Here is a 21,233-nt window from a genome sequence, read left to right as displayed (position 1 = left end):
ATTCAGATGAATGGGTGTAGCACACATTGCTGAGCTAGAATGTGTAGAGATAGGGAGGATTGCTCTCTGTTTCCATTCAGAAAGCTCTCAACCAGCAGAGCTGTAACTTGCAGTCCTGGTGCCTTAGTCTGAGAGCAGGGCTCTGCAGCTAGGGTAGATACAATGGCTATATTAGCAGCAAACAAACCCACATTATCCAGGGCCCTGATTACCAGTGTGATGGGGTGTTGGCTATATGCCTCTTACGAGAAGAAGGCGGGGTGTTGGCTGGGTGTTTGCCCTGGATTTGTAACTCCTTCTCAACTAGTTGTTTTATGTGCCTCTCAAAACCTCACTGCTGTCTTCCCCTCCTGGGACTCCTGACATTCAGGCACCATGTTTTGCACAGACTCTCTGGCCACGTACCCATCAGTTACGCTGCTCTCACGAGCTGTGCACGTTATTGTAGGGTGGCTCGTGAGTTCTGCTCGGTGCATCCCTCACTTTGGGCTGGGTGTTCTACTTTGCAGGGCTTTATTTAGTTTAGTACAAACCACACTGAAGTACAAATGACATCTGTGAGGACTGAGATGGCGTGGAAAGGGACCTAAACAAAAAAGCATGGGTCAAATCCCAGGCCTCAGCCAGGTCCCTTTAATTGCTGTCAGGTCTCAGTGCCAGTTGACCTACTGAGCCCCTTGCCCCTTGCACCATGGAGGGATAAGAGCAGGTGAAGCCCGGTAACAGTTTAACTATGAGATTAACTCTCTGCCAGTTCCACTACAGAGGGCCCTCTGTTTCTCTGGACAAAAGGTGCTGACTCCAGGCTCCCCAGCACGTTGGCCCACGTTCTCCAGCCCCTTCATGGCCTGGCCTGCCTTCCCCACACCCTGCAGTTCCAGCCTGACCCTCGGTGAGGGCAGGGAGCCTGGGCTCTGCAGCCCAGTCTCTGCAGAGCTTAGGTGGTGCTGATACCTGAAGGACAAGCACAGAAAGAGCCATCTTCCTCTCCACTCCCTTACACCTACAAGGTTCCAGTGCTCTGCAGAACCACACACTGAGGTAGGGTGAGTTGCAGGGAGGCATGTGAACAGTCCAAGTGCTCAGTTGTGTGACCTTCATGCTCCTAACCACCACTGAGACCCTGGTTTCTCGTGCCTTGAAATCCATGGGTGCTTGGCCATGATCCTCAGCACGTGCAGGACCAGGCTTCTGAACTGCCCCAGAGCCCACAGATGTCAAGGAGGTTCCTTCCTTTGGGCTTCACCAATGGTGGCAATGAACACTGGTTTTGCATGTGGCTAGGCAAGAGGCAGCTAGATGCCAGCTTAATGAGGATGACCTGCCTCAAAGGTTTCATTTAAAAGAAGAAAGTACCAAGTGTTTTGCTTAAAAATGAACAGATGTGTAGAGTGAACTCTAACCTCCCCTCGGGTACGGTGAATCTGATCCCAGCACATCCTGCCCAGACCTGAGAACAGACAGACAGACAGAGCTGCATCACAAAGTGGAACTGACTGATGTAACTTGCCCGCACTGAGCTGGGGATGAGTGAAACCGTGCTCGTGCAGACAGCGCGGAAAGCGAGCAGAGGCGATAAGGAGCAGGGGTGTTAGCTGTTGTTGTTGTTCTTGAGTCTGCGTGGGAGAGAGGAGCAATATTGGCGAAGACTGTAAACAGGAATAGGTGCCACCAAGTAGTGGCAACCTACAGTGCCAGACGTACAGCTGCCATTAGGCTCTAAGCACCTCTCTGCTGAACACTCGCACCAAGGGCAGCTTGGCTTCCAACAAGCACCAGGCACTCCCAAGGGCTAGCACTACCTGAGAACATGGGCTGCAGTACTTGTGACCAGTGCTGTGACAGCCATTTCCATTGGAGAGCTTTCCTTCCACTGCCTCACAGAGCCACAGTGCCTCTTTGTTACTTGCACCGAATGTGTGGGGCTGCATCAGTTCAGGCCTGGCTGAGAACGGGGCGCAGCAACTGCAGGTCCTTGCAGTGTGGCGGGGTTGACCGACACCCCAGTGCAGAGTGTGTGTGTGCCTGCCAAGTGATGTGGTTGAGCAGCACGTGGTCACCAATGTTCAGCTGCCTGCCCTGTTACTGTGAGCAGCCTTGCTCTAGTGTCAGGCGTAATAACATCGTGACGTAATAGCACACCATGCTCTGATGACACCAGCACGTGGAGCAAGCCACAGCGATCTGATCTCATTCTGCACACGCTGAGATGCACACTGCTGCCTCCCAGGACAGGAGGGTGGCAGGTGGATGGGGCTGGCACTACCCACATCCCAGCACCGGTGAGAACGTGACTCCTGGCAATGCTGGGACTGGGAGTTCAGCTCCGCAGCTCCAGCTCTGCCTCAGCTGCGGCCAGTGAGTCACCGCACTTCTCTGTGCTCACTTCTTCCATCTGTGGAAAGGTGGCAATAACATTTCCTCACCTTACGGGGGGTGGGAGGTGTGTGCAAGGATGAACAAATGTTTACAAAGCACCTCGGCGCAGCACAGACTGGTTGCGCTGACTGGGAGGAACCAGTGCTCTCTCCGCATTGCTCCTTCCTGGCCAGGCGAGGTGTCCTCAAGTAAACACTCCCTTCAGAGTCAACAGTCTTGAATGAGCGCAAATGAGATAATTCCTCAGGAGAGAAACAGAGCGGAGGGTCAGCGCCTTGCCAGTTATTTCAATAAATTCCATCAAAGGAACAGTGGAGTAACCTTTACAGGAGAAAAAAAAAAGAATAAAGTAGAAAAACAAATGAGCTGTGACCAAATATTTTTTTGCTAAGTGGTACCGTGGTCTTAGGTTTCACTTCCCAAATGGGAAACAGAACAGAGAAGTGAATCCCCTTGAAATAAAAGTGAAGTTAATAACGGGACGCCTGTAGCTGCTCACCACATCCTGTGTATGCTGATCGCTCTGTTTCTAGCTGGCATGAACCCTTTCTAGACTCTTCTCTACTAAGTTAGCTGGTTGCTGAGCCCAGCTGTGTTTCATCAGTGTGCGGAGGAGCCCTGCCTGCCACAGCCACGCTGCCGTCAGCACGCCCAGCCTGGCCCCGCGTGGGCTGTGTGCTCTGTGACACCCCGCAGCCGCTGTTCACGTGCTTAGTGTTGTGCATACGCACACACACGTGTGTGCACGCTCTTCCTAGTCTAGCAAGCACATAAAGAGAGGGGAGCTTTGCTTTATCTCGTAGTAAATAGAGATGGAAAAACAAGCCCTGCCCATGTGCACTTTGAGAACTGCACACAGCAAGCTCTGGGGCAGGCATCCCACCGCACCGCCCTGTCGCTGCCGCAGCCCTCCTGCCTGGGACAAGCTTTGTGCTGCTTCTGGAAACATGGCTTAGACTGGCATGTTCCTTCATCTTCCTTGTTAATTCTGTAATTTCTTAGGGTGCACTGCTGCTTCTTGCCATCTGCCAGTGCTGTTGGATCCTGACACAGACCCTCCCTTCGTTAACAGACTTGCTCTTTTGAGCAGTTTCACTGAGCAAGGTTTTGCCATCCACCAGCCCCACACCTGCTCCTCAAAGGGTTTTCACCATTTTGGTAGTGCTTAAAGTTCTGGTTTGCGTTTTGGAACAGCTGCATTTGCAACAGACACAATCAAATCCACCACAGCGTAAATTCGTGGTGTTTTGATCCATCAGTGAGATTAGAGGTGACAGACTGAACTAAGCATCTTGAGTACACATGGACTTTGCAAGAGCTGCACACCTCCACCTCGCATCCCATCCCTGCACTAAGGTCTTCAGCAACAGTGAACAGGTACAGCTATTCAGCAATCAGGGCCGAGGTGCACACACAGAGGGGCAGCTCAAGTGGGAGTCAGAAGCCACTGGTTATTATTATTATTCTCATTATTATTATGTCTAAAAACGGAGAAACATGAATCATCTCTGTAGGTCCAGAGATAGCAAGTCTGAACATGGAGAAGCTACAGCCAAAAGTAAGGAAGCACAGGCTGTGCATGTGCTGTTGCACAGAAAACCTGACCAACTTTTCTCTCCGAGCCCCACCAGGTGGTCCTGGGCTCCTGGCTAAGCGAGTCTAGGTGAGCCCTGCAGACCCACAGGGTGGGATTTTGACATTTCCAAGTAGCGCTAGGCAGACAACATGCTCTTCTTTCCAGGACAGCTAATCCCAAATGTTTGGAAAGTTGGGTTCCACGATACCATCAGTCACCTAAAAAGTGTAATTTAAAGATCTGGAAAACCAGTAATGTCAAATTCTGTGCTTGTTTATCTTCTGACTCTTCAGTCTTTGGGCTCAACGCTCTAGAATTTTCAAGTTTGTCTCTACAGCAGTCAGCAGGAGAAGCGTACTTTTCTTAGCTGAAAACTGAGATTCTTCTATAATCACACGATTCACACAGCAGAATCATAAAGAAGAAAGAAGTAGCAACAGTAGCCTTCCTTTGGCCCCACCAGTGGCTAATGATCCATGTTTCATGTTTGTGCAACACACCTTATCCCATGACAGAAGATGTGCAGAGAGGAAGCATCCTGTTGTTGTTCTCCAAGGCCACCAGGGTTTGGCAATGCCCAGGAGACACTGCCATGCAGCTGGGCATCATGGAATCCCATCTCCAGCCAGCTCTCAAAGGCAGCTTGCTCACCAGGCCCAGTTTCTCTGCTCTTACAAAGAGCACTATCTGCTTTTCTTTGCAGGCCTCGATTCCTCCAGCACAGCTCTCCCTCTCCATGCACACGCTGCCCCAGTGCAGCGCTGGCAGCTCCAAACACATGACAGGCACCATGCAGCAAGCTCCTCTCCCTGTTCCCTTCACAGGGCTGTGGGACATCTCTCCCTCTCCCATTTCTCCACAAAGCTTGGAAACTCTGAAGGCACCTCAGGCTGCCTTCCTGCAGGAAGGGCTCGGATGCCTCTTCTCTGTGTCACCACTCAGCATTTGGTCCTCAGACTTCACTCTCTGAGGCTGTGTGGTTCTCTACTGGCTGCATAAAAGTGAACAAAGGCCTAGTAGCATGTAGGTCATTCTAGTGAATTATTTACAAATGCACTCCCCTTCCGTTTCTTATTGCATGGAGCTCAGTGTAACCACACCCCTCCAGGTTCTGCGCTTGTCCCAGCAGAGCCATTCGTGCTCAGTGATGGCCGGACACGCAGATTAGGTAAGCTTCAGGGCTGCAGCTTGGGTCTTGCCTGCTGGTGCCCGGAGCTGGAGGCCACCCACAGGCCAGCTGCAACCAGCCCCACCAAAATTGGCTCCCAGCACTGCAGCAGGTACAGGCACACTGCTACAGGTGGGCTTGTAGCTGGGCCAGGCTTGGGCTAGGCATGAGCTTATTGACAGATCCCATCCCGCTTTTGTTTGCCCACGCTGCCTTTGGTGGGCTTTCAAATGAACCCAGCTTTAGGCCCTGATGCTACGGCCCTTCAAAGCCAGCATGCAGGCAGGGACTGCAATATGTAGCTGGGCTACGTGGTGACAGATTCACCCTGCTGATCTGGGGTCCTGACTTTTTTTGAGCAAGGCTTGAGCAGTCACTGCCCGTGCCATGGCTGACCCCCTACAAACTAACTTCTAATTCAGAGCAAGAGGCTTGCCCAGTTTATTCTGAAACAGTTTGCACTGGCACTTGTGTAAGCTGAACTTTCTCCGTCATTGTGGTTTGGTTTCCTAGTTTAGTTAGAAGCTTCTGGAGCGCCTCCCAGCCCTGCCCAGCCATGCTTGAAGTTACAATAAATAATGCTCCACCAGCAGCTAATGTTGTTGCCTTGTTATCCTTCTTCCCTGTCTCTGTTTTTGACACCCCATTCTGAGGGCTGCCTCCACCCCTCCACATGTGGCCCCACCGCCCCCTGCTGCAGGCTTTCCTTACCCTGCTGGACATTTCCTTCTAATGCATTTTCTCCCCTCCTATCAGCTCTGACCCACTTTTTAATCCATGACGGGACTTTTCATCCCACAGCTGCCAAGTTTATTTCACTCTTGGAAAGGTCTTTATCAAAAACCCTTTTGAAAGGGTGTATTTACTCTGCTCCCTACTTCTTCCTGATCAGCCTTTTTTAGAAGCCCAAAGAAGTCAACTGACTAGAGGGGCATGATTTAGCTTCACAAAAAACTGTCTCCTCTTATTGTCACCATATCCTTCCCACTTACTTTGGATGCTGCTTGTGCTCTCCCTTTATCGTTCCACTCCCTCCAGAGCAGAGTTCAGCCCTGGGGCAGTGCAGTTTTGGGACATGCCCTCACTTTGGCTGCAGACCCCACTGCTTCTTCCCATCCCAGCTCACAGCTGCTCCCTTTCCCCAGCCCCTTTCCTAGAAGCCACATGTTATGCCCAGCTCAGCTTTTTTTCTAAAAATGCAGCTTCTCCCTGGAGGAACCAGGAGCAAGGAGGCCAGGGCCCCCACCATGGAGAGCAGCAGCAAGGTTGGCAATAAGGATGAGGGATGCTGGACCCGTGGCTGTGCCACCACACGTGTTTTCTTGGGGAAAAGCCTTAGGTAGGTCCAGGGGCTGCTGGGGCTGAGAGAGAGGTGTGCTGCACTGGCTGCAAGGACTGCAACAGGAATGTGACTGCTGCCTTCCAGAGGAGCAGAGCTGGGCGAGTGTGTAATGTCGCCTAAATCCAAGGTCAAATGTATAAATTTACCATATCTAACACCTCCCTGAAATCCAAACAGACTCAATTACGTTCTCTCTCATTCTCTTAATGAATCAGTAATTATATTGAAGAACACTATTATTTGTTTGGCATGACCTATATAAACCCGACTTGCGGAGTGCATAGTTGGTGCAGTGCCAGCGCTCTGTGCCCTGTGTATTATTACCTTATAAACATGGCCATTGTTTGAATTTCAGATCAAAACAAACCGAGCTGTGGTGCTTGTCAGTTATTAGATATCTTTTTCCCAAATGCTCACCCAGACCGTATTACAATAACAATAATTATTATTACATACTTCCTTATTATATGTTTGTGCAGAGGTAGCACATTTGCCTTTTTCCCACACATTAGCAGCTTCTCCTGACTCCTGTGATTCATTCCTGCCTATTTCCCAATGTCCATGAGCACACTGTGCACTCCCAGCTGCATTTCATCAGGACCTGCGGATTCACGCAGAGTCCCCATCCCACACTGCACAGGGGTTGGGATGCCAGGCTTTGCTCCGCCAGGGAATATACAGACACGTAGCGAGGCATGGACCCTGCCCCGGCAGCTTTATAAATATTTAACTCAGTCTGATGAGGTGATAGGGGCTGATAGTATGATTTGGGCAGGCTGTGACCAAGCCTTGCTGGGCAAGACTGGACATGAGGCCTCTAAGGGAAATGGGGTGGGGGTCCCAGAGCCGGGCTGCGGGGTGGGGGCTGAGTTTGGGGCAGCCACGAATCAGCTGTCAGACCCTAAGTGAGTCACCCACCTGCCTGAGAGTTGCAGAGAGAAGCGAGCGCCCAGCTCCAGTGAGTCAGCCCCTCAGATAAACGCTGCAGATAGCCAAGGTGAATCACATGCTAGAGGTGCCTATTTGTCTCCATTGACTATGCAAGAAGCCTGGCCAACTAATTAGGCTCAAACACCTAACTTTTAGGCACCTAAACCTGGGTGAGAGGAAACCCATCCTCAGTGAGAACCTTTGTCACAAAGGTGCCAATGGTGGAGCTCCCTGGGAATGCCCTTCCAGGAGTGGGTCCCATGGGACCCTTGCACATGGGACACAGCACCATGCAGCAGGCTGACAGTGAGGCCTGAAGCCCCTCAAGGGGTGTTAGACATTCTCTTAAAAAAAAAAAAGAAAAAAAAAAAGGTGAAAGCATTTAGTCCTAGCACATTCTTTCAGTGGAGAAAAATATTGTGGAAACATAGCACTGGTTGGTGTCTGCTGAACAACTCAGCAGCCAGGGCTGCTCCCACTGGAAGCTGGCTCTGGCACCAAGCACACCACGCTGCTGTGTTACCATGCTGCTTTGAGCTGCACCACCCTGCTGCCTTTCTTCTCTCCCACCCCCCAACCCCCGTCCCACCCCACTGCGGCCCTGCAGTGATCCCTGGCCCAACCTGGCTGCAGCACAGGGCTGGGGACGGTCAGTGTGAGCAGTGAGACGTGGGCGTGCTGTCCTGTGATCTGCAAACACACTGCCGTTTCCACTGGAAACTGTAACTCGGGCCAATCGTGCTCAGCCAATTTCTTTACCCGGCACACGCTGGAAGAACACCTCTGCTTTTTCCACTGCAGCACCTTGTCAGCACCGCAGTGCCACATCCATGTGGCCCTTTCTCGAGGCCGAGCACTGCCTCCACCCCTCATGCCGGATAGGGCCCTGAGCTGCTGCGGCACAGAGCCCTCCCATGACACCTCCCCATGGGCACCCAGCCCAGGGCCAGCCCAGTTACCTGCTGGCAACACTGTCCTGTGCATGAGCTCATCCTGGATGGGCTTTGGTCACTCACAGGTGCAAAGCCTGCAGGATTAAGTGCTCACAATATTTGCCTGGCACTGCTGACAGCCACCTGCTCTACCTTAAGGGACGCAGTGCTGCAGAGGTACCCAGAGCGGGGGGAGGAGGGGGGCAGCACAGCCTACGGAAAGACACTTCTGCATCTCCAGGGGCACGGCTGGCAAAAATAGCACCTGACCCCCGAGGTATGAGCAGTGGCTGCCCAGCACCAGCTCACTCAGCAGCCCAGCAGCACTGCGGGCGAGAAGTGTGCTGAGCCCTGTGTGCACCCGGCATGGCTGCAGGACAGAACTGCGTGCCTGTGAGGGGTCCCACCTCCAGAACCATGGGAGGGAACCTCTGTGCAATGGCAGCTTTCCAGCCTGCAACCTTGGCCAGGAGGTCTACAGGGACTTTTCCTTCATCTGTTTGTCACATGGCTTCTTTGACTCTGTTTACATTTGTGTCAACTTTATCAATGGCCTACACAGTAAGATAGAGTGCACCCTCAGCAGGTTTGCTGATGGCACCAAGTTGAGTGGTGCAGTTGATGTAAGAGAAAGAAAGGATGCCATCCAGAGGGACCTGGATGGATTGAAAAGTGGGCCCGTGAGAGCATAATGAGGTTCAATAAGGCCACCGGCAGAGTATCGCACTTGGGTCAGGGCAACTCCAGATATGTGTACAGACTGGGAGAACATCTCATTGAGAGCAGCCCTGCTGAGAAGGACTTGGGGATCCTGACAGATGAAAAGCCTGCATCCCAGGCTGTACCAACACAGGGCTGGCCAGCAGGAAGAGGGAGGGGATTGCCCAAGGACAAAGGAGAGAGGCTTTAAACTAAAAGAAGGGACATTCAGGTTAGGCATCAGAGGGCAATGAGGCGTTGGCACAGCTACCTAGAGCAGTGGCTGTCCCATCTTTGGAGGTGTCTATGTCCAGGTTGGATGGGACTCTGGGCAGCCTGGTCTGGTGGGTGGCAGCGCTGCCCACGGCACGGGGAGCAAATGGATGGTCTTTAAGGTCCCTTTCCGTGAGCACCCCGCAGCTCTGCATGCCAGCTGCCCACAGCTCCGTGCATGCCGTGGGGAACGTTCCCCTCCCGGCTCACGGCGTCACTTACAACTCCCTGCCTCGCTCCCTGCTTTTGGCCATTCTGCTTGGGGACGGCAGTTTTGAATCGCTCTGCTCAACGCGCGCGTGGGCCGGGAACTCCATCCTCGTGCGCTCCGGGACGCGCGGGATGGGGAACGCGGCATCGCTCCGCTCGCTCAGCGCCATACTCTATAGCAACGCGCTCGCACCGCTGCGCCCACCGCCCCGCCCCGCAGCCCCCGAGCTGCCCGCCCCGCCCCGCCCGGCAGCAGCACCGCGCCGATTCCCGCCCGGCCCCGCCCCGGCCGTCCAAAGCAGTGCACGGTTGCGGGGGGGGGAGGGGGTGGTAGCGACGCGGTGACCGCTGGCGGCTCTCGGGAGCTTCGGAAAGTCCCTGCAGTGACGTTTCCAGCCCGACAATTAACGCGTGGTTAATTCTAGAGGCATGGGAACGGGCAGCGCGTTCGGAGCAGCGAAGTGCCCGCCGCCGGCCGGGGCGAGGGGAACCGGGCAGGGAAGGGAGCTCGAGGAAGCCGGCTGCTCCCTTTAAGTAAACAACAACGACAGTGCAAATACAGAGCCGGGGGGGCTCGCGGCCGCTCCCGGACTCCGCGTGAGAGCAAAGCGCGGCCTCGAGCGCCGCGCGCTGCGGCCGTTGGTTGGGGCTGTGCCCCGTTCCCCCCCGCGGTGCCGTCCCGGAGCCGCACCCCGGGGTGGCCCCGCGCCCGCAGTACCCGTGGCGGTGGGTTCGGCGGCGTAACGGCCCGGAGCTGTGCGGAGCGGAAGAGCAGCGCGCGGGGGGAAGAAGGCAGAATCCGTCACGCACCCTTCGAAACCCGTGTTTTACTAAGTTCAAGTGACGCGGCCCCGAGCCATCCCCTCCCGCCGGGACACGGCCGCGGACTGAGCGCGTGGGGACGCACGGGCCAGTGGAGGATGGGGGGGGGGGGGGAAGGCGGAGCAGTTCTCGCAGGGACGCACTTTTTTTTCCCCTTTTCTTGCCCTTTTTTTTTTTTTCCCTCCCCTCCTCTTTCTCCCCTCCCCCCCCCCCGTTCCTTCCTCCCGAAAAGTTTGCGGGGCCCGCCCGCCCGCGGGTGACTCAGCCGCCGCGCTCTTCACCCCGCCCTCTCCTCCTCCTCCTCCTCCCCTTCCTCCCGCCGCCCCTCCTCCCGGGGTAAGGCCGAAACTCTATAAGTGCCATCGTCCGGGCGCGCAGCGAGCGGCGGGCGGCGCGGGGCCGGGCAGGGCAGGGGCGGCACTGAGCCGGGCGGAGGCCGAGCCCTTCCCGCAGCGCGACCCCTCCACGCGTGCCGCTGCCCTCCGTGTCCCGCGCTCGCCCAACAACATGTCCACGGCCCTGGTGTCGCCCACCATCTTCGACCTGAGCGAAGTTTTATGCAAGGTGAGCGCCGCCGTCGGGGCGTTGCTTCAACCAACTTTCGGGAGGGCGCTTTTTGCTGTGCTTGCGGGTTTTTTTTTTTCTATTATTTTTTTTTTCTTTTTCCCTCCCGCTTTCTGCTCGCGAGCGACTTTAGCGTTGGGACCGAACTTCGGCTGGGAGCCGCTTTCCGCCGGGCCGGGCAGGGGCCGCTCGTTGTGTCGGGCCACGCTGCAGCGCAACACAGCGCAGCACGCCCGGGGCTGGGTGTGCTCCGTAGCACGCGGTCGTCCCGCGCGGCCGCTCTCGGCGCTTTCTTCCGAGCGGGCACTGCCCGCGGTCCGGGGGGGGGGGGGAAGGAGGCGGCCGTTGGGACCGAGCACGGGGAGGGGTTGCGCTGAGGGACGGCCGCGGCCCCTTCGCTCCAGACGGTGTGAGTGACCGGCGCTTGGTTCCCTTCCGCCCGCAGAGCAGCAAGATGCTGAACTACAGCCCCGCGGGGGTCGGCGGGTGCCTGCTGGACAGGAAGGCGGTGGGCACCCCGGCCGGCGGCGGCTTCCCTAGGAGGCACTCGGTGACTCTGCCCAACGCCAAGTTCCACCAGAGTCAGCTCCTCGGCGGCCTCAAAGGGGAGCCCGCGCCCGCGCTCGGCCCCCGGGAGAGCCGCTTTCGGGACCGCTCCTTCTCGGAGGGCGGCGAGCGGCTGTTGCAGCAGAAGCAGCCCGGGGGCCAAGTGAACTCCAGCCGCTACAAGACGGAGCTGTGCCGCCCCTTCGAGGAGAACGGTGCCTGCAAGTATGGCGACAAGTGCCAGTTCGCCCACGGCATCCACGAGCTGCGCAGCCTCACCCGCCATCCCAAGTACAAGACCGAGCTCTGCCGCACCTTCCACACCATCGGCTTCTGCCCCTACGGGCCGCGCTGCCACTTCATTCACAACGCCGAGGAGCGGCGCGCGGTGGCGGGCGGCCGGGAACCCCCCGCTGCCGACAGACCCCGCCTGCAGCACAGCTTCAGCTTCGCCGGCTTCCCCAGCGCCGCCGCCCCCGGGCTGCTGGACAGCCCCACCTCCGTCACCCCGCCGCCCATGCTGAGCGCCGACGACCTGCTGGGCTCCCCCACGCTGCCCGACTGCGCCAGCAACCCCTTCACCTTCTCCAGCCAGGAGCTGGTCAGCCTCTTCGCCCCCAGCGTTGGGGTGCCGGTGCCCGGCGGGAGCTCCCCCACCGCCTTCCTGTTCAGGCCCATGTCTGAGTCCCCCCACATGTTCGACTCGCCGCCCAGCCCTCAGGACTCGCTCTCCGACCAGGAGGGCTATCTGAGCAGCTCCAGCAGCAGCCACAGCGGCTCCGACTCTCCCATCCTGGACACCTCCAGGCGCCTGCCCATCTTCAGCAGACTCTCCATCTCCGACGACTAAGCGGGTTCCTCCTGCTCCTCCCCTCGGTGGCGATGTTAAGCTGACCCCCCGCCCCCTTTCTCTCCCCCCCTTCCATCCCAGCTGGATGTTAACGTGTCCGCCTGCCTGTCGCACACCCACCGGCTCCAACCTTAAGTGCCAAATTACGACGAGAAGCAATAACGTTTACAAAATTAGTGCCTTGTAACACTTTCACTGTGACTCTATTACCTCTCCGGCTGCAGAGGGCACCGCAGCTCTGCGTGCTTCCAGATGTGCAGGACGTGCCCGCACCCGGCTCCCCCCGCTGGTCGCCTCCTGCACCGCCTCCCTGACCCCCCCAGCTGCAGGCACGTGGCAGCGTTAACATCCAGCTCCTCGCCTCGCCCCTCTGCCTGCCCGCAGGGAGGGTGAGCTGAGAACCGACTGGCAGTGACACGAGTGGGACTTCGGCTGGGAGGACAACGAGCAAAGAGGACGACAGAAAACAGAGGGGTGGACTGTGCTGCAAGAGACTCGATTCTGGTGCTAAAAGTTCCTCGTGTATTCGTGTGACATCTTAACAACAAATAAAGAAATCGAGGGGGTGGGGCGGATGGAAGTCATTCCACACATACACACGTTCGTGTAAACAAAGTTCCAGTAGACATAGCTTTAATGGTTTTGCTCTAGAGTACCTTAGACCTATCTTAGAGCACTCACGCCGAGCTTTTATTATTTTTTTTCTGGGTTTTTAATTTTGTATAACTTCAGAAATTGGAGAGCAAATTTTGCTTGTCACTGCACAACAATATAAAAAAGCTTATTTAACTTATCAAAACGTATTTATTGCCGAAACCTATGCTTTTTTGTTAATTTTGTTCATATTTATCGGGATGATGAATCCATAGAATATATTCTTTTATGTTTAAATTATGATCTTCCATATTAATCTTAAGATTGTGAAGTGTCTTTTCCTTTTTTTTTCCCCACAGTTTAATATATTATACTACAATGACATTTTTTGTAACTTTACACTTTTTTTGGTTATTTTATTTTAAAAAATGAAAAATTAATTTAAAAAAATGCAAAAAACTGTGTTTGGATTATTTATTTTAGAATTCCCCCCCCTTTTTTTTTTTTGGTGTGTGTTGGACTGCAAATTTGAGTTAATGTGCTTCTTTGCCTTTCTTCTCCTCCTCCTCTTCCCCTGCCCTGGATCTCGCCTATGTGGGCTATAGAATGTACATACATGAGCTCTGTGCGAGGTGGTATGGAAGGAAGACCTACTATTTCTTCCACTTGTTGTATAGTTTCAAGGAGAAAAGCCTTGAGCTCCAAGTGCCTATCTGAAGACATTCCAAATACAGTTTGTCTTTGCGTTTCTGTATCCGAGTTTGGAGTTTTCCTTGCTGAGGTGAACGGGACTGGCACAAAGAGAATAATGAATGTAATTTTTTTTCCCCCCCCTGTTACTGTTCACTACATTGCTTTTTTTTTCCTCTTTGTGTGAGTTTATTTAAAAGAGAATCTCTTTTGTAACGACTGTTTGCAGTTTAAATCAATAAACCCCAAGTTTTTTCAAGAATTTTATAGTGGTTTTACTTGCAGAAATCGAGGTGCTGGCTTTAGGCGGCCACTCGCATGCAGCTGTTTCTCTCCCTTTGCTGTGAGGGCACCCACCAGGTGCTCAGCACCCTCCTTTGCTCCTGCAGGTGCATCTGGTCAGACTGCCCAGCTCACAGGTACGAAGGTCAACTCTGGTGAGTGCCTGGCCCTGGTCTCCAGCCCTCTGTCTCTTAGAGTCCTCCCTGTTTTCTCTCACCCCCTCTGTCCCTGCCAGCTTCTCTCTGCTTGGCATAGCTCATGCCTCGGTCACTTCCTGCTGCAAGGAGCAGCCCATTTTCCCTTAAAGGTGGAGGATGGCTTGTGCCCTCCTTTGGGTGAGGCTCCAGTGAGGTGCTGAGTGGTGTAGGTTTCCCAGATCTGTGGCCCAGCTTGTTAATGCTGGTGGGCCTTGATGACAGAGTGGCTGTTGGGCATTTTGCAAAGGAGAAGAATGCAGACCCCCCAGAAAAGTGCACACAGCTGATCCTAACATTGTATTCAAGCGTGTGTGCTCGTGGGACTGTCAGTCACCAATCCCAGAAACTTTTGCAACCAGTGTTTGTATTCAGTGACTCCTCTTTGCTGGTGCTGCTCATGGTGCAGCTCTTGTTTTCTTCACCTCTGAGCTCTGGAGAAGGCTTGGAGCTCTGCATCTGAAGCTGTTCCAGCTCGCTTCCAAATTGGGGGTGGAATATTGCTGCTGAACCACTGCTTGGTCAGTTGTCTTGACATGCCTCAACATTAGGGAGAGATGTTTCTTAACTCATGTTGGAAGAGTTCCTGCAAAACAAAAGCTGTGGGATACCTCGAGGCTTGCACCAACGCACCTTCCTGCTGCTGGCTTTGTGCAACGCGCTTTCTTGTGTGGTCTGGCTATGAAGGTGAGCTTGGTGGAGGAAAGATGGTGGAAGGGGAATGTGGTTGCTAAGGGCTGGTTCCCATGAGCATGGGGAGTTTGCTTGGCACATGTTGATGTAACTACCATGCAGCATAGTCAACATGCAAGAGAAGAGCCTTGGGCACAGCCCAATACTGCTCCATGGCCTTCAGATCCCTCCTGCAAGCGGGCCTACACCAAGGATATGCTCTGGCCTGGGTGGCCCGTGCCCAGCTGCAGCCTGGGCCTGCCCCTAACCAGCTGCTGGGAGCAGAGCCTTGGCCCCGACGCATGAGGCTTGTCTGATCTGGAGAGGATCCCAAGCCTGTCGCAAGGCGCGCATGTGGAGCTGAAACTGCCCGCTTCCTCTTTGGACTTTCTGCATGGCTCTTCAAACAAATAGTCTTTGCACAGTTAATAATTGATGAAGAAATAGCTGTACAGTTGCACAGTGCTATTGGTATGACAAACAACTGGGAAGCTGTGCTAAAAGTAGGTCTTTGTTCATGGTGCTTCTATACTTCTCTTGTCCTTCCAGGGCACTGTTTCTGGGATACCAACACTGCTTTTCTGTGAGTTTAATCTCTGTCACTTGGTGCTTTGCTTCTTGAAATTAACCCTGAGCTCGGTCACATGGGGAACAGAGAAGAGCTGAGCAGGCACCATCAGGCATTTACTTGCTGTAATAGTTTATAAGAGAGTGTGAGTGCACATGAGAAACTCCAGCACGGGGTTTGCCTGATCTGGTATCATTAAGGTTTGATGTGGCTCAGGTATATGGCAGCAGCTGGTCTGGAGGGACTTCTGCTCCCTTGGATGAACAGGGGCTTGGGTCCATGCCTTTGGGCAGCAGGCATTAGACGATAGGTATGTTTTTGGCTTAAAATTCGGGTAACTCTCAATCTGCACCTTTCCCGTGTCTGGTTGTCTCTGGAAATTACAACCAGCATATATGGCTGTCTGTCTGTTGCCTCTCAGTCAGGAAGAATGCGGTGACTTTGATCTGCAGGGCTCCAGGTGGCTCATATCCCATCTGGTAGCTGCCTCCCCCTTCCCAGCACCCATGGCTGCTGTAGGTGTCCCAGTAGCTAGGCCTCCCTGCTATGGGCCACATGTAGCTCTTGTACTTAAACACCTTCAGTTTTGCAGTTGGGAGCTGTGGAAATTAAGCTTCTTATTTCTCAGGCTTCTCTGTAGGTGAGAGGTGCGAAGTGGAATAGGGTTACTGTGCTGTTGTTGTTAAAGATAATTGGTTATGGTCTAGTTTTGGCCAACCTTTGCCCAGAACTACTCATTGATAAGTGTGTGGGGTGCCAGGTTTGCAAGTAACAATAAAATACCACTTTAAAAACCCTTGAAATGCTCAAAGTTCAGCACTGTCATGAGATTGGGAGGCAGAAAAGAAAGAACTTGGAAAAACTGAGAAGAGTACAGATAAGCCTGGAAGACTATTAAAAGTAGATCTGGACTTCCTGTATGGTTCCTGCTGGGAGAGCCTGGGCTGAAATGGAGCTGGGAGCTGCTGTTGCAGATCACAGAGGGAAGGCTGGGCTGTGCTAGCCATTGCAAAGCAGAGATGTGGTGGTGGGACAGAAACTTGAAGGGATGTGGTTAGAGATGGGAGGCATGAGAAAAGCTAGAGATCGAGTCCTCACAACATAGGGCTGGCAGGGGTGGAAGATGCCATGCTGTCTCGAGTCTGAAGACTTCCTAACTACTGGTGGTTGAATGCACGAACTGGGTCACTGCAGTGCGGCTCAAGCAGCAGTGGTAGGGAAGGCCTGTATAGTATTGCCGAGCATATGCTATCTGATGTGTGTGCCCAGGGATAGGAATGAGTAAGTAAGATGCAGTAATGTGTGAGAAAGCCACAGCATGCCCTTTACACTTGCTAATTGCTTCAATTTGTGTGGCCTGCGTTGGGGAAATCTGGCATGTGCTCGAATCTGGAGAAAGAGGCTTTGGGAGCTGGAAGGAATGAGAGGCAGTGGGCAGCATGTGTACAGGAGAGGCGTCCGGCCTCAGTGACAATGACATGCAGGGGCTTCGGGCAGGAGGAAGCTGGGACAGAGGGGGGATACCAAGCACAGAGAATGAGGGTCAGCAGGCATGCTCCTGGGAGTGCCAGGAGGGATGGGAGGCTCGCTCGGTGGGGACTCTGCACACTTCTGGGGCCTTGTGGCGCAGCAGCCTTTGGAGCACTCAGCCCGAAATGTTGGAAGCGGATTCTGCTGGGTGATGTAAAATATCTTTTGTCTGGACACTCTGGCCTGTGGAGCAATGCCTATTCCTCACAAAGCCTGCGCTTATTCCCTAGAATACTTCCAGAAGAAAAAAAAAGTTCCTCTAAGACACCCTAAACCAATACCTGCTGTGACTAAGCCCTGTGGGCAGCTCCACAGCTGATTTATATCCACCCCCTCCAAAGCAAAGGGGTTAGAGTGGAAACATACGCTGCGTTAAACATAGCCGAGGGCACCCAGCAGCACAATTCTGCAATAAAGCGGGGAGGAAACGGGACTAAGGGGCGGCTGCTGCCAGGCATGACGCGGTTTCGTGTTTCCTCGTAGGCAGAACAGACCTCCTTTTGGCTGGTGCAGCTTTATGGGCTCGGTTGGGTTTATTATACTGCGAATGTTTTGAATTCCATGTCTTAATTTCCAGAGAGGCTTTGCTTAACTTTTGCTTTTTTTCCTCAGTTTTGATTTTTTACTACCACTGCCTTAACCTCTTCTTTTCAACTGAGTTTCAGTCTAAACTGCCGTTCTCTGAGCAAACACAGGGCCGGCATTCCCGCTGCCTGGCCTTCAGCTGCAAATTAATCTCTTTTCATAGTTCCATTTTATGTCCGCCCACTCTCCCCACCACATTAACTCAGTCAACACATGGAAGTGAAATTTTTCCATGCAGGATCCTGTGGGTTGTGAGGCTGTGAGCAACACGTGACTGCCAGCTCCAGAGTCTGCTTGCACCTCTGGGTGGAAGGAAGTTTCCTCATCCCTCATGTATCCAGTGGGGAGTTGGTGCGATGTGAAAGGCCACTTCTCAGTGCGGCTGTTATGTCTCTCTGGGGACTCCTTCCTAGAGTGGATGGCAAATGCAAATAATGATGACGGTGACAAAGACAGACAGAGTCTCGTTGGCCCTTATAGTGGATGTGCTTTTTGCCTCTACGTGATTCCTTTCACATGAAAGCCTGGGAGGACTTTCATGTACTTTGAGCACTTGGAGAATATAACCGTACCTACTCCACAGGTTGAAGAACCCGTGAGACACACAGCTGCTAAGTAAAGGAGATTGTCTGGGAGTGGCACGGCATCAGAGGAAGAGCTGCAAAAATAATTTAGGGCTCCCGATACTTTTTATCCTGTCTTAGTCTCCAGGCAACAGCAAATATTTCTCCTGAATGCTCTGGACGAGCAGATGCCAATGTTGATTCACAGGAAAAGGATGTAGCCACGCAAGCTCTAGAAATGTTGTTTGGGATGGTAGCCACGGCCCCTGAGGAGACATTAATCCATATGGAGCAAATGCCAGTGAGGTTATTTCTTGAAGCTATTGCTGTATTTGCTATAAAGAGATTTCTCGAGCAGTCAAATGTGGGAGCCATCGTGATTCACCCCAGTTATAGCTACAGTGAGCGAATATACTGTGCTTCTTGGCTCTGGACATGCTGCAAGGGCTCTGGTTCTTTACTAAGACCTTGCAGCCACAGAGGATGAGGAAAGGTTATGTCCAAGGCCAACACAAGAGTGTAAGAAGTGCGCTTTTGCGTGGAAAGGGGACGGTACTGAAAATGTGAAAATGGTTCCCGACTTATTTTCTCTCAGCCTCAGATCTTGTGTGCTATGTTTACGATAAACCTCGTGATTTTAGACTTGCAAAATTAACAGGGGACTGAAAAGCCATGAGCAAACCTAATTCACCCTCTCTTAAGAGTGCACAGCCAAAATACCTAGGGGAACTGCAGAAAACTATTTTCCTCTAAATTTAGTTAATGTGGCTTTGGATTCACAGGCTGAATCTGCTGACCAAGATATTTTCCTTCTTCTGGCAGTTTTCTGAACAGCAAAACACTTTCATTGCGCATGAAAACAGCACTGAAAATGTTTTTAAACCCTCTGAAAGTTCGTTTCCAAAGCCTGAGAGAAGCGGAGGGCAGGCAGCTGGACAAGGCCAGTCATCTCGTGATGGAGGCTGGAGACATGGGGTTATCAGTGCATCATCCAGGTTGGCAGGGATTTCTAGTGAGTCATCTAGACCTTCACTCTTAACTATGACAGGACTGATCTCATTATCCCCAAACCAACTCTCAGCATAGAGTTTTGTCTTGCCTTTGCCTTGCATGTCACCAGTGCCGGGGCTTTCTTGGCACTTCCATCTCAGGGTAGTTCACCGCTCAGGCTGTTGTGACCTCTCTATAATTTCACCTAATATTTCCTCTAAGTGTATCCTGCAGAGGTTTATGGTCATTAGTGTTGTGCCCCAACCTCCCCCCCCCTTTTGGTTAATAAGACCAGATAAAGTCCTTGCTGTTCTCCTCACTAGCCTTGTCCTAGGGAATCCACTTCTCCAAACCTTTCCACTTCTCTCTTCCATGAGTAGGGTGTCCTAAAACCACCCTGTGCTTCATTTTTGTCCTGGTTCTCCTCTCATTGATGCTGTCCTGCCTCTGTTTTTTGTAGAATTCTGTGGAAATTCTTGGAAATGTATCCCTGCTGGCATGCGTGTATGGGCACGCATGTAGGAATATCCAGCTCCAGTGAGACTGCCATGCTCCACTGTCAGGCACTCAAAGGAAGCTGTGCTCCTGCCCTTCAGCTTTCCTTTCTGAAGGAGAGATGCTCATCCTCATCCCCAGGGAATGTGGGCTTTGAAATGTAAGTTGATTTTTTCCCACTTATCATTATCTTTGTTTACATAAATTACAGTGCTTAACAGTGGCCATAAAATTATCTGTCCGTAAAAAAAAAAAAAAAAGAGCTGTAGAGTTTGGCCCTGTGACCTCACTGATCAGCTCATTTCCAAAGGGCGAAAATGCACAGGAGAAAGAAACTGTTCCTTCATATTGTTTGCAGATGTTTGTTTCCCCTTTTTGGCAGTAACTGGCTTGATTGGTGTCCCGGTGTCTGTTCCTGGGTCTTCCCCCGTGTGCTTCATAGCTCTGAATTGCTCTGCCCAGCCCTTGCATTCATTTTTGCCCAGCTTTTTTCACTGGCAACTGCCATAAATGAAGTTCTGTGTTGAGAAACAGGAAGCAGTGATCTCCTGGGGATGCTGGATCACCTCTGGGTCTATTGCAAGCTAAAATATTTTTTCTAACATGTCTTGCCTGGAAGCTGAAGGGCAGGCTGGTTGCTTTCTGTGAATTGCTCTTGACCAATGGTAAGAGTTCAGCAATGAGAATCTTGGTTCCAGTTGTGGTAAAGGAAGAGGACAATTAGGTGCCTGATGTCTATAAAGGAAAAAAAAAAATAAGAGGCCATTCTATCTTATTTTAGACACGTAACCCATCGACTGTGAATCTAACTGGCTGCAAGAAGCCAGTGAGCTGGATAATCAGCAATATCAGATAGAGCATTTTCTGGCAGCAGTACCCACACCTAATTTCTGTCAGTGTCTGAATGGGAGGGTACAGGTTCTTAGGCCTGTTGTGCACCTCGCTGTGAGAGGGAGGGGTGACCTGCAGCCCTGTTTCCTATCATGCTGCTGGTTTATTGTCCGTAAAAAAAAAAAAAAAAAAAACTTTGGCTCTCGGCTGATGTTATTTATGCCCTCTGACAATCTTTATAGGAGGCTTTATCAAAATTGGTGTAAAAATATAGATGACCTACAGAATGTTTACTAGGTCACCTCTATCTGTTCCTTCAGTATTTCTTTCTAATTGAATGTATGACTGTGTTGTCACATGCAAGATGATCAGCAAGTGTAACCACCTCAACTGATAAAACTACAAGCAATTAAGCCTTGAACACCACAGGACTGTGAATGGAGGAGGTGAGCTGCGTCAGAGGGTGTGAGATGGGGTTTTCAGTTCAGATACAAAGTGTGTTTGGTGCTTTCTCTCTTGTGTGGGCAACTGGGATCACAAGCTGAGCTTCAAAATGTGTGACTCATGGCAGCAGAGAACCCATCTATGTGACAGAAAGCAATGTGCTGGGGTGAGTTGCAGCTCCTGGAGCCACTCAGCTCCCAGCATGCCAGTGCCAGGAGCCGTGCTTCAGTATGGGACCCTCCGGCTCTGCAAACCTTATCCTTGGCTCAGCCAGGACCTCCTGTCATCCAAGCACTGAAAGCTCACAATTACTTGCTCTCTAAAAGACCTAAAGAAGTTTAAAAGCTATGCTGAGTTCTGTCCTTCAGGGGATGGAAAAACCCAAGTGCTGCTGTAGGTACTCACTGCTCCTCGCAAAGCTGTGAGCTTGCACGTAATGCCTCTGTCAGCTTAGAGTTTTGCTGCCACATTAACTGCTGCTCTTCTCACACAGGTGCTGTGCTT

General features: G+C 52.5%; 1 protein-coding gene across 1 annotated transcript; it reads left to right on the top strand.

Annotated features, from left to right (window-relative positions):
• Positions 1-10,679: 10,679 nt before the first annotated feature.
• On the top strand, positions 10,680-12,730 carry ZFP36L1 (ZFP36 ring finger protein like 1). Its single transcript, XM_065754506.1, has 2 exons — positions 10,680-10,895; positions 11,341-12,730. The coding sequence occupies exons 1-2, from the start codon at positions 10,839-10,841 to the stop codon at positions 12,289-12,291; spliced, it is 1,008 nt and encodes a 335-aa protein (XP_065610578.1). The 5' UTR covers positions 10,680-10,838; the 3' UTR covers positions 12,292-12,730.
• Positions 12,731-21,233: the final 8,503 nt, after the last annotated feature.

This window comes from Cyrtonyx montezumae, unplaced genomic scaffold, assembly GCF_038088225.1.
Source record: "Cyrtonyx montezumae isolate F1298 unplaced genomic scaffold, pur_monq_1.0 scaffold_10, whole genome shotgun sequence".
Classification (NCBI taxonomy): Eukaryota; Metazoa; Chordata; class Aves; order Galliformes; family Odontophoridae; genus Cyrtonyx; species Cyrtonyx montezumae.
This window is presented reverse-complemented; position numbering and strand designations above follow the sequence as displayed.